Here is a 13483-nt window from a genome sequence, read left to right on the forward strand (position 1 = left end):
TATATAGAAATCCATCTCCTAAATACCTTATGAAATTCTGTATGCAGTATCTATGTTCTCTGGAAGATTTCATTTTCTATAACATGCATTCTTCTGTTTTCGTCAAACTATTTTAAAAAAAATAGTAAATTTTTGAATTTTTTCCTATTTTCACTTTCAAATTTAAGCTAAAATGGTAACATTTTAAATGGATAAAAAATATTCTAAAACTCCTCTATGGATTTTACTTTAGGGTTTTCTTCATTGAGAAATTCAAATTTTCTTCTCAAGAAGCAAGTGCAATTAACAGGTATTCCTACAAATTTATTTGATTAACGGCTTTGATGTATGTCAGTCACGTGTTGTTCTAGGGAGAGAGTAGAGTCTCTGTCAAAAATCTCGTCTTAAGACATATTTGTGTTGTGCTGTATGACTAATGCATTCCTGGGAGCATGGGTAGGCTCTTCTCTCAAGGAGCATCAGTCCCTCCCTTGTGGGAAGTCCAGACTATAAAAATGAATCATGGGGCTTTGTTTGACAAGGAGCCATGGACTGAGAAGCACTCCTTTCCCGAACAAAGCTTAAGGTAGGCTAATTTATGCTCTGTAGCTATATAGTACTCAACAATCAACTAACTAAAGTATAACAACAAATCTGGGTAGACTGAGGAAACGGAGAGGATGAATGAGTTGCTCAACATCATACAAGTGACTGTTAGTGCCAGAAACAGAATCCATTGCTCCTAAATCATTCCTGTGTTCTAACCAGTGGACCAGGCTGCTGGCTACCTAGACATCTTGCTCTCTGGGATGATGCCCTTCTGACTTCTACAAATGGCTAATAACGTTTCTGCAATACAAGTGGGCTAGATTTTCTTCTCTTGAGGCTGATCCCTGAATTATCAAGGTGGCGAACGTTAAATTTGCTCCCATCCCCCAACTACCAGACACTAATTATGCTGCTTTGATATTTATTTTTGGAGAGGGAATGTATTTGTTATGCACTCAAGCATCCCAGAACAACTCAAGCATGGGGCTCCACAGTGAAGAGGGAATTTGGTGTTGTAGATAGTGATGCTTCATGATGGAAAGACAGACGTTGCCTTGTGTTTTAAAATACAGAATAAATGTGTTTTCAAACTATCTTTCACTTCTTTGTAGCATTGTATATATCATATCAGCACCCATGTCCCCTGTCTTTGGATTCCTGGTGGATAAACTTGGAAGAAATATTATCTGGGTTATGTGTGCTGTAGTGGCAACCCTTGCTTCTCACATTATGTTGGCCTTCACTTTCTGGAACCCTTGGATTGCTATGGTAATTCTTGCTAGTAACAATGACTTTAATTGTATGCATATGTGATCTTATTTAATAGCCATATGATAAATTGTATTTTTCATGCTTTTTTGACCATGTTGCTGGCACTGTGCCCAGTAGTCCACCACCGTGGAGGTATGAGACAGAGAATAATGAATGGCATTGAGCACTCGTGTTTACTCTTTTTGAATACAAGAACAAGGGAATGCTACATGAAACAGAAATTAAAAGCGAAGTCAGGGAATATTTTACATAACATGATTATCTGCCTGAAGTTATGGCTGTCTACGCTACATCATACAAGTAACTGTTAGTGCCAGAAACAGAATCCATTGCTCCTAAATCATTCCTGTGTTCTAACCAGTCAGCCTGAGGCCTTGGCTACACTCACACTTTACAGCGCTGCAACTGGGGTGTGAAAATACACCCCCCATAGCGCTGCAAGATACAGCGCTGTAAAGCGTCAGTGTAATCGGGGCTGCACGCTACACCCGTAAGGGATGTGGTTTACATGCAGCGCTGGGAGAGCTCTCTCCCAGCGCTGCCGCTCTGACTACACTCACACTTCAAAGCGCTGCCGGGGCAGCGCTTTGAAATTCCAAATGTAGCCATACCCTAAGTTATGCTACTTTAGCTACATGAATAACTTAGCTGGAGTCGACTAAGCCCTCGTCCAGACTAACCCGCGGCATCGGCGGGTTAAAATCGATTGCTCGGGGATCGATATATCGCGTCTAGTCTGGACGCGGTGTATCGATCCCCGAGCGCGCTTACATCGATTCCGGAACTCCATCAATCCGAATGGAGTTCCGGAATCGACACGGAGAGCCGCGGACATCGATGCCGCGCCGTCCAGACTGGTGAGTACCTCGATTTTAGAAATTCGACTTCAGCTACGTTATTCCCGTAGCTGAAGTTGCGTATCTAAAATCGATTTTAATTCCTAGTCTGGACGTGGCCATAGTTTAGGTCCACTTATTGTGGTGTCTACATCACCCTGGGTCGATGGGAGACACTCTCTCCCATTGACTTACCTTGCTCATCTCACTCCGGTGGAGAAGTGTTTTGGCAACAAGTTTCTGGGTGAGCTTTGCAGAAGCAGAACCAGCCAATTAGGAAAAAAGTTTAATTATGTGAGTATAAAATACACAGAAAAGCCAATTAATTAAAAAAAAAAAACAAGCTGAGTGGTTAAATTGTACCAGATATGATTAGGAATAACCTGGTACCATTGTAAGGATCTTCAACAACTCTTTAACCACTCAGCTTGTTTTTTTTTTAATTAATTGGCTTTTCTGTGTATTTTATACTCACACATAATTAAACTTTTTTCCTAATTGGCTGGTTCTGCTTCTGCAAAGCTCACCCAGAAACTTGTTGCCAAAACACTTCTTCTTGGCTTATGCGCATATCTTTGAGTCTGACGCTTCCATTGTGGAAACTGTTGACAGAAATGTCATCCTTTTATTAAAATTCTGTACCAAGTACTATATATTTGTACTTCAACACCAGCATATATATAATACAATCTTGTTTCCAACAGTGTATGTTAGGAGTAGCCTATTCACTGCTTGCCTGTGCTTTGTGGCCAATGGTAGCTTTTGTTGTTCCAGAACATCAGCTGGGAACTGCTTATGGATTGTAAGTATTCATATATTTGTCTCCTAGGGGCAGTCTACAATGGGTACTTCCAAATACAGTACCACTATTTAAATTTTGAGTAGCTTATTCCAGAGTGGCTGCTAATAGTTTCATTGCATTGAACATATCTCATAAAATTACTCAGGCTAGGAACAGTCCTCAAATTCTTTAAGATATGCTTGTTTTGATATCAAACAAATCTAATACATTTTCATTCTTCTGGAATTATTGTGTTCAAAATAGCTTTTGCTTTTCACATTTAAAAGATTACTGGCAAAATTAACAGGTCACAAATGTAGAACTGGATTCTACCCTCAGATTTGTGGGTGCCGTTTGTACAATCTGAGAATGTACTTGTTGCATATCTGCCTCTGTATGCCATGATGTAACTTGTGCCAGTGTACAGAGTCTTTCTTGTAGTTGTACTTATAAATGCAAATAAGACAATTCTAGGTACTCTTCATACTTTAAGCATGTTGGCTTCTTTAAAAATAATTTTAAAATTCCCAATGTAATGTGGATAACAAGATTGTTTACCCTGTGTTTTAGTATGCAGTCTATCCAAAATCTGGGTCTGGCAATTATTGCCATAGCAGCTGGTACGATACTGGATTCTCGAGGGTATCTGTTTCTAGAAGTCTTCTTCAGTGCTTGTATTTGCTGTAAGTACATTATTGTGGGAACTTATGGCCCCTGAATATTGGGGAGCTCACCTGACATTTTTTTTCTTAATGCTCAATGTGTTTGTAGCCACGTGAGTGAATACTTTCTGTTGTGTAGATTGATAGTTGAGTGTTTTGTTTTATAAACTGATGAAAGTAATTCTCACTGGAGTATTGATCATTTACTCTCAAGGGACTTTATATAATCTATACTGGGTACTGAAGAAATTTTTGAGGGGGGAAAATGAGGTCAGATGGATATTAAGTATAGTCAGACCTTTTTAGCATTAGTGTGTTTCAGTGTTACCTGAAAAGGTTATCTTCAGGGAAAGATTTTTTTTTTCCCTCCCATGTTAAAGTGACCATTTTCCTGACCTTGCTTTAAACACTCTAGGTGGCATTTTTGAAGTGGCTAAGTGAGTTAAGAGCATAAGTCACTAAGAAGTGCTCCTAACTCACTTAGCTGATTTTTTAAATCCTAATGTCTGTCAACATTGTTGTCTAAAAGATTTGACTGTTGCTTAATTGCATTTTAGGGGAAGAGTTTGGTTTTCCTCCCCTCCCAGTAACCTTGCTGACTCTAACACTCTTCTGCTTTTCTAGTGTCACTAATAGCTGTAGTCATGCTGTATTTTGTGAATCACCTCACTGGTAAGTGCACATTTATATTATCTCTTTACATATTTTCTCTGTTCTGTTTGAGTCAGTAATTTTAGTTACAACAATGATCTAAATTTTTCCTCTGTAACTAGTATTAATTACACAGGGTAACAGAAGCTGTTCTGGCTTGACTCTTCATAGATTATTAATGGAGGGTAATAGAGACCTTTTTAAAATCTCTTCAATGTAAAAGTTTTTTTTTTTTCTTTGCCGCTTACCATCAAAATTCCCTCAACCTTCTCAATATGCTGAATGCTCCCAATAGTCAGGGTAAGCAGGGGATTCAGAACCTATCCTTTGAACTAACTTGAGCACTAGTTTCAACACACCTGGTACTTAATATAGTTAGATCAACCTTATTACTGGAATACAGTACAGCTGCACATGGATATCTGATTTGGTCATTTATACTAGGCTTTGAGTAAGGCTGTGACCATTTTCCTATCCCTCTTTGGAAAAATTTCAGATTGTTTTGGTAGATCTCATAGTAACTGAGGTGCTGTGTGTTCGCATATGTAAAAGTTGCATTGGCTCTTCAGAAAGCAAATTATCTTAGTTCCTCCTTGACTGTTGTTGCACGTCTAATTGTATACCCAACATTGGGGTTGGATAACGATAGAGCTGGAGAAAAGCTGCTACATTCAGTCCATTTTGCTGCTAATTTTGTGTTGTTTTCTATTAAGGACATGCTGGCATTTTATCCTGTCTACGTGTAAATGCCCCGAGCTGTGTATGGCTTCCACCACTTTCCTTGGTTTAAAACATTTTTCACTCAAAACTGTTCCTAATGTTCAGCCTGAAACTTTTTTTCTTTACTACATGCTGTTAATCCTAGCCCTCTCATCCTAAATTCCTCTTCTTTTTGGGTGGTGATCTCTTTAAATTTTTGTTCCTCCCATATTATAGCTTAGATGAGGTGATAGCTAAATAGTTAACTTTCTAAAAATCTTTAATTTCTTCTAGCACTTATCAATCATCTTCTCTGAACTCAACTTGTTACTTATGACTGATTTCACTCTAATAGATTCTAGATCCATAGCTATTATGTCCTTGCTCTGTGACATGTCTATTTGTTTATGCAGCCTAGAAATGCATTTACTTTTAGCTGCCGTACTGAATTGTAGTCTTCTGTCAATTTGCTGTATTGTCTTATCCCGAGGTGTTTCAATATTACTGTTTTTTTTTCCCCCATATGTATATTGACTTTCATTTTCTCGAGTTATAGAGATGTTTCTAGTGGAGTATACCATACGAAGACAAATTTCAGAAGTTCCTAAATCAATATAACTTCTGTTTGTAGGAGGTGATCTTAACTGGTCTGCAAAGAAAAGGGAAAAACTGCAAAAGGTAGCTGCAGCTGAGTAAGTATATAAAGCTGAGAATTAGTGTCCTTTTAAAAGCTTTAACTTGGAAATTTTTTTTTTAAACATGCACATAGTCTCCCCTTAACCACACCTTTGTAGTCAATTTATTTTGCAATATACTATGCCAAAAGTCTAGAATGGAACTATCAGGAATTACTGAGGTAAGAATAACTTTACTACAGTAGAAATACTCTTCACAACTTCATTCTGCAAAAAGTTGAAGCCAACTGGAGTTGAAGATGCTCAGCAACTATGAAAAAGAGGCCATCTACTGGTATCTAAAGTTGGGTGTCCAAAGTTTGCACTGTAGTGAGTGTTGACGTTATCCTTTTTAAAATACACAACTATTTGCAATTGTCTATTTGAGAGACAGGGTGGGGATATCTTTTATTGGACCAACTCCTGTCAAAATTTAGTCTGCTGTGTGGATCGTGGCTTTCTCCGTCTTTGAATTACATGCTCCTGCCTTCTGTTATTGAGTAAAGCAAAAGCTGGCTTATGTCCACTGCCCAGGCATCATATCTTGCTGGTCCTAACTCTTGAAACCATACCTTATATTAAAGAAGAAAATAGAGTTCCTTCCAGCTGAATGAAAGTTCTAAGGCCTGGCCTGCACTAGGAGATTATCTTTTGTACAAGTACATCATTCAGGGAGGTGAAAGAAAACACCACCCTGTGTGACGCAGATAAACTGGCTTAACCCCCAGAGAATACTCCTGCCGACCTAGCTACTGCCTGTTGGGGAGCTGGAGCGCCTATGCCAACAGGTGAATCCTTACCATTGTCATAGATCATGTTTCCACTGAAATGAATGTAGACAAGCCCAAGTATATATTAAAAAAAAAAAAACTAGCACTTCCTACTTCTGAACTAAAACTGCTTGCTGGTGACCTTTTTATGTAGGTGTGACTAGTTAAGAAAAGACAAGTAGCATGTTGTCATTTAGTCATGCTTTTGGGTAACGGCATACCTCTTAATTGTCATTGCAGAAGTAAAATATAGAGCAGAGTATATCGGGCCACTTATGAGTCAAGTAAGATTATCTGGGTTTAATATCAGAAGCAAGACAAATGAAGACTCTCTGATTTTTTTCAAAATAGGATCCTAAAGTTAGGCTTCTAAAGCCATATATAGAAACAGGCCATAGATATGGCTTTAGAAGCCTAATAATGTAAAGAGTGCCGAGCGCTCACAGCCTCCACTGCCCTTCAGGTTACTGAAGAGTTGAGCTTAAGGGTCCTATTTCTGAAAATCTTGGCTTTTAGTTGTTGAATGGGAAGCTATCAAAACAGTACTGTAACTCTTATCCATTCTTACCTAGTGCAATAGACATTGACAAGTCTCCTCTTTAGTTATTAGACAAAAGTGGGCATAATTGCCTCCTGTCAAGACACAGGATTTATTTCAAGTTTACTTTTACTGTCACTGACATCTGAGTTTCAGGGAAGGTAACTTCCCTAACGTAAGGATTTCAACTGAAGGTATGTCGACACACAAACAGCACTGCTGTTGCGGTGCAGCTGTAGCTATGGTAATGCTTCAGTGAAGACACTACCGATGCTGATGGGAGAGTCTCTCCTGTTGATATAGGTACTTCAGCTCTCCGACAGGCGGTAGTAGGTCGACAGAAGAAGTCTCCCATTGACCTAGCACTGTCTACACTGCAGGCTTAACTGTGTGTCTCTTGGGTGTGGATTTTTCACATGCTTGAGCAATGTAGTTATACTGACCTAATCTCCTGGTGTAGACTAGGACTTAGTAGTGTGTGACCAAAGGGGCATTAACAACACTACAGTGAAGTTGAACTTTGATATGTAACATAAACTTGTTTAGGGTTTAATTATACAAATGTAGAAATCCAGCATGGCTGGAAAATACAACCCACTTGTAGACACCAAAAAAAACCCAGCCAAAAAACAAGCTGACTGCTTTTTAGATAGGTTTTTCCTAAAAACTTAGTCAGTCTAGTGTCCTGTTTAGAAGGACATAAGACTAAAATCTCTTCGAGTTCAATTCCTGGCTCAACCACAGACTTCCTATGTAATTTTGAACAAATTACTCAATTCCTCAGCTATAAAATGGGGTGGTTAATACTTGTCTCAGGGGTGTTGCGAGGATAAAATCTAGTAATGACTAAGGTGTTTAGATAATATGGAGATAACTATCGAAGTAGATATAACTGGCTTTAGGATCAGGCACATTTTTGAAGCAGACACTTAAAGCTATAAGGTCCATTCTTTCGGTTTGAGATAATTTATATTTGTGTAATATATTTTTTATATTATCTTTAAAGACATTTCACAATGTTTAATTTATGTGTTCTGTATTTAGTTTATCGTGATATTTAAAACATTGTCAACAGAATTCGAAGTTAGCTGGGTGTTATGAAGACTTCATTCAGATGAATATTTTTATTTGATACACTTCTTATTGTGAACAGTAAAACACCTTTACCCTCTCAGTGCTGCTGCTTAGGTACCTAGATGTATGTTAAAGAAATTAACTTACACAAACAAAAGCATTGTAGTTTAGGCAGAAGACAATTTATTGTAAGTGCTAAAATGAGGTGCTAAATTTACATATGTAATCTGTCTGTAGTGAATTGCAGATAGACTTTTTTTTTTTTTTAACTGCAGTGGCTAGAGAACTAAATTTAGTTTTTTCTGTAAGGTGAAAGATAGAAGATTTCTGTATGTATTGTCTGTATATAAAAACAATTTTACAACATCTTCCACACTCATGACTTCAGAACGAAATCTCCCAACCAAAACCATCTCTCCCACAGTGGCTGGTGGGGGGGTGGTTTCATACTGGCATGTGGCAAACTTGGCTTCGGTTTCTGTTCTCAGCCTGTGGGGTGGCACTACAGAGATGGGAAGAGGACATCTAGGATCCCACTTCAGCAGTGTAACTTGTTGAAATCTGATGAAAACTGGGTTCCGAAAGATATAGTACATGAGCTAACAGATAGTGGCCAAGATGTGAAGCTTCTTTGGGTGGTAAAGGAGCAGAAGAAGAGGTTATGTAAGGCTCTTGTCAGGATGTGGAGGCCATTCCGTCTCACCAGAAGCAGATACATATTTTTACTTGACTTGCCAATTTTTCTGGTCAGTGTAAGATGTGTGCAGTGTTTGATAAAGCACCCTGAATGTCAGGGTTTCTTGTAGCATGTTTTCAATAATTCTCACTACAATGTTTTTTGCAGAAAAGAAATTTGAATAGGAAATATCATCCAGAAGTGGGGAGCATTTGATCAGCAACTTATCAACTTGAAGAATTTATAGTGTATTTAGAGCTCGATGCTTAGCACTGGACAATACAGTTGATTGGAAAACATACTAACATGCCGAGGATTTTACAGTAAACTATTTTATGATGACACTTATGCTTTTGTAACAATTTTTAATAGTTACCAAACATTCATCTTTCTCAGAGCAGTTACTCCGTTGAGTCATAGCATTTTAAACTGAACTGAAGTTTCATGTAATTGCAAAATGTTTCCTTTTCAACCTGAAGCAAACATTCTTGCAATATAAACTAGATCAAATATCTCACTTACAGGAGCAGCATTTAAGTAGTGTCACTTTGGTTGGTGTCCAGAGTTTTTGTCTAATAATGGTTTTAAGCAATTATTTGACTTGTACTTTTTGTGTAGTGAAAAGATCATTGCCTTCTAAAACTTGTTAACAGGTCTCTGTTAATGTGGCTTTTGACACATTCTTCATGCAAAACACTATCACATGTAGCAGTAAAACACAGTTAAGTCTTCCAAGACTTTTTTTTACCCTTTATGGAAAGGGCTCAAGTTGAAACTAAGTGGGAGTCGGGAGCTATCTCTAACAACTACTGTATGGCCAAATACTGGATCTTTAATCTGTGATAAAACCAAATCCTGATTGCTATTAACTCTGTAAGACTGCTGAGCAGTCTCTCTTTAGTAAGGTTTTTTGTCATTTCTCTTTTTTTGTGCTGTAATCTTAAAATATTTTAAGGGATCAAATCTTGTTTAACTTATAAAGGTATAGTCTGAATTTTGTTTAAAAAATGAATCAGCATGTTGTAACTTTCCAATAAAGTTCTAAATGCTAAATAAAACAATTGCAGAAATTTAGTCTGTTTTTCTTGAATATCAAATTAGTGTGGCTTGCTAAATGTTTGTCTCTTAGGTTTTTGTTAACATGCAGTTATACACCTGTAAACCGTTAGTTACTAGAAGCAAAATTAACAGACTCAGATGAACAGATTCTGGTTTGCGCATCTCTTAATTTAATCCATTTTGTTTTACAGAGCAGAAAGTCGAGAGAAACTCAGACGTCAAAACGAAGATGATTTGGCCAAATTACAGCCAAAGAATGACTTTAGTTTAAGGAATAGGTATCTCTCCAAACTAGGAGCTCAGGTATTAGTAGCAAAGCAGTTTTTCCCTACAGAAGACGGTGCAATAAAAAAAAAAATAAATCTGTGTCTTCACATAGGCAGTATATTGGTTTTTATGAAAGAGCTAAATTTATCCCATTGCTATTAGAAATGAATCTTACCTACAAGTTAAAAAAAATAAAAACCAAACTGAAGGGGTAGAATAAATCAGTAGTTTTAATCTGAGAGACAGATAAGCTGAAGAATAGGTATCAATAAGATTCATCATTCTTGCAAACTTTTTTTTTGCAGCTGCCTGATAATTATGCTTCCTACATATCTGCATTGGCACACAGAAGTGTGCTGAAATAGCATCACTCTGCAAAAGTTTGTCAAGAGATGGAAGTGCTCTGAAGTTTATGCAGACAGAAACGTTCTCTTCCCAGTCAAGAACTGCACATAGAACAAAAGCAGAATAATACACCATGTTCTATATTTGAATCCACATGCTGTCATCAGCAACCACCTTACCTTAAAAAATGTAGTGTCAGTAAGTGGCTCCTATTGTAATGTGAAACATTAGTTCAGGTTTGAAGCATTAGGTGAGGTTTGACTGCTGTGTGCCATACAAAACCAAATCTGAAACTTAATAGCCTTGGGAAACAATAGCCTGTTAGCCGTTCTACATATTCTTGATGTAGGCATTAGTCTGGTCATACTACATTTTATGCTGGATGACTTAACTTCCTGCAATAATTCAGTTTTACTTTCTTTCACTATGGACAATGTAACAGTAGAAATAGGACTGCCTTTTTACATTCTGTCAAATTGAGATTTTTTACAAAAACTTGGCTGTTCTATTTAGTTTAAAAAAACAAAACAAAACCACCATATATTCATTAAAACCAGACTTGAAAGTTGCACTAGTACATGGTGATGGTGTTAATGAAAGCTGAGCTATTTTCCTGTGGAAATAACACGATACAGTTTTTATAACTATCAAATTAACTGTAATATATAACCGTCAATCAGTGTAATATTTATACAAATGTAGTGTAGAGTATCTACTAGTTTTAATGTTATCTGCAATGAGAAAAATGGCTTTAGGATGAACTTTTTCCCAAAGATGTGTGGACTCCTATGCTTGCAATGTAAGCAGAACTGGACCCTGAAATCTCATACATGTATATTTCTTGTTAAGTGGCTAGTAGAACACAAAAAAGTAGACTAACTTTGACTGAATTTTCAGTTTTTTAAAGTGTGGTCTTAATCTGAGCTAAATTATTATTCTCTGACCTTTATTGCTTAAAATTTGTCTTAACTGCACAGGGAAGCCAGTATTTTTTTTCTAATAGCTTGTTACCCTAACAGTTGTATTAATGTAATAAATCAGAAGTAACTTGAGGAATGTTGACATTTATATCTGGAACTCGTGGTTCTATTAAGAATTTTGTATATGCAAATATTATTTTTTTTAAGTGAGTTACTTTTCTATGACTTTCAGTATTCTACAAATTTTATCAAAGATAGTATTATAATTGTGTGGAACTGCCATAGTCTGGCCTCATGAAATCTATCCAGGCATATCAGTATAAACTTGGTGCTTTTATGTGTTACTGTTGAAGATTGCATTCACACATGGTAGTGCTAAGCTGTTTTGTTTGGTTTTTTACTACTCTATCTTTAGGAAGAAAGCAGCATAAACTATCCATGGATGGATTATGTACAGTTGATTTGCTTATACACTTATAGATGCTGATCTTTTATAGTAAATAAAACTAAATGGATAGGGCCACTTGGCTCTCTGTGTTTAGTGCTTTAATTGTTTTTAAACAGTGCTGTATGGTGGTCAGTGCACATGACTACTGTCTTCGGTGGAGGGAGGGCTTCAGGAAAGAATAACGTGAGGAAACTTATGTAGTTGTTAGTCGAGGGAGGGTAGAGCGGTGTTCTTCCTTGAAAGAAAGAAAGAAGGTATTCTTGTTTTGGCCCCCCCCCCCCCAAAAAAAAAAAACAAAAAACAACCCCAAAACAAAAACAGAAAGAAAACCTGGATCTCATGGCTCTCTGCTATCCATGGCAGTACTGTACTGGTGGAGCATGGGCCAAAAAATAATTTCACAAATGACATGGTAATCTGTACAAAAGTGTGTGTTAATATTGGCATCCAGTCCAAATTCCCTCTGGTCTTAAACATTTGCTGTATTTAAATGGTGGGTGAACTGATCAGTATGCAGAGGCCTTAATCCTCTTGGGGTATGTCTACAGTTCAATCAAGTGTGATTGCAGCTAGGGTAAGCACACCCATGCTAGCTATTATCTAGGCTACAAATAGTAAAGAAATGACAGGTTTCAGCCTGGGCTGCACCAGCCCCCTGGACACTTCATCACACTGCTAACCTGTGCTGAAGCCCAGGCCTCTGTGTCTTAACCATTATGCTAGTTAGCTTTAGGTCCGCATACCTGTGCCAGCTTTAGATGCAGTCACGCCTTCAAGTGTGGCTTGGACATGCCAATAGAGTGCTCTCATGCACTATGTAATGTTGCCTCAACCCAAAACTCCAACTTCCTTATTTCTGTTTTTAGTTCAATGGCTTTTTCTGATCTTTCTATATCACTTTATAATGGAGCGTTCGTGCATTTGGCTTCTGTATCCATCTCATTCAACAGTGGTATACGCTGTTAGGGAGCTTAGTGTAGAGATCTCAGCCTGCTTAGTACCATAACAAGCACAGCATTAAACATCCTTTCAACCTTTTATTAAGCTACAAGGAGAAAAAGGAAAAGTCATTTAAGTGTTTCATTTTAACATCTCTTGTTCCCTTCAGCTGGAGAGGTGTGTGATGGTGTGTGGTTGTATTTTTTTAAGAGAACTCCTTCTTTGACAATCTCTTAAATGGTAGTAACTATCCTTTTTTGTGGAAAAAGTAGTCAGTTGAGATGGGCTGGAACTGTTAAAGTCCAATTCCCAGTTCCTAGAAGATGTACAAAAGGGGGAGAGAAAACAGCAGAGTGAATGCAGTTTGTTTCTGATGATCACTCTCACTTGCAACCTCACTACTGAAAATGTAGGCACAGCACTCAGTCTTACCAGCCACTTTGAGACCTGACAACATTCTGTGTGATTCTCTTTAGGGTATTGCACTTTGCTTTGCTTCTGGTCAAAGGCTTACAGCAGTGTTGCAGAGCAGACTAGGATGGCTAAGCCAAACTTATTAAAGGGATTGGAAAGAAGAAATAAAGGGGGGAAGGAAGAGGATAGTGTGTGTGTGTGCCAGTCTGACATCCCCATTGGTGTTCAGGATTGAGCTGGTGGAGGTGGTTGTCACCTGGGTCCCTATGGGCAGGATCTCTCTCAGGATCAGGATGGAGAAAGGTCCAGGTGACCTAGGGGTAGGAGTGGTGGTAACAACCACGATGGTGAAGCTTACTCCTTCCCCTATTTTTCAGTCAGCTGCTGTAGCAGTACCCTGCTTTCTCCCTCCAAAGTCTCTGAGGACCGCA

At 37.9% G+C, this 13483-nt stretch overlaps 1 protein-coding gene across 2 annotated transcripts in view; it reads left to right on the top strand.

The window, feature by feature from the left end:
- Window positions 1–11774, top strand: part of MFSD1 (major facilitator superfamily domain containing 1) — a 28784-nt gene extending 17010 nt beyond the window's left edge. Inside the window, exons 10-17 of one of the 2 annotated variants that reach the window (XM_050965982.1) lie at window positions 233–289; window positions 1140–1296; window positions 2840–2937; window positions 3487–3599; window positions 4203–4250; window positions 5560–5620; window positions 9911–10022; window positions 10292–11774. In XM_050965982.1, the coding sequence (XP_050821939.1) occupies window positions 233–289; window positions 1140–1296; window positions 2840–2937; window positions 3487–3599; window positions 4203–4250; window positions 5560–5620; window positions 9911–10022; window positions 10292–10351 (706 nt within the window). In that variant the 3' untranslated portion in view covers window positions 10352–11774. Of the gene's footprint in view, window positions 1–232; window positions 290–1139; window positions 1297–2839; window positions 2938–3486; window positions 3600–4202; window positions 4251–5559; window positions 5621–8828; window positions 9733–9910; window positions 10023–10291 lie in introns of those variants that run through there. The other variant, XM_050965983.1, reaches the window with a different exon arrangement.
- Window positions 11775–13483: the final 1709 nt, after the last annotated feature.

Source organism: Gopherus flavomarginatus, chromosome 8 (genome assembly GCF_025201925.1).
Source record: "Gopherus flavomarginatus isolate rGopFla2 chromosome 8, rGopFla2.mat.asm, whole genome shotgun sequence".
Lineage (NCBI taxonomy): Eukaryota > Metazoa > Chordata > Testudines > Testudinidae > Gopherus > Gopherus flavomarginatus.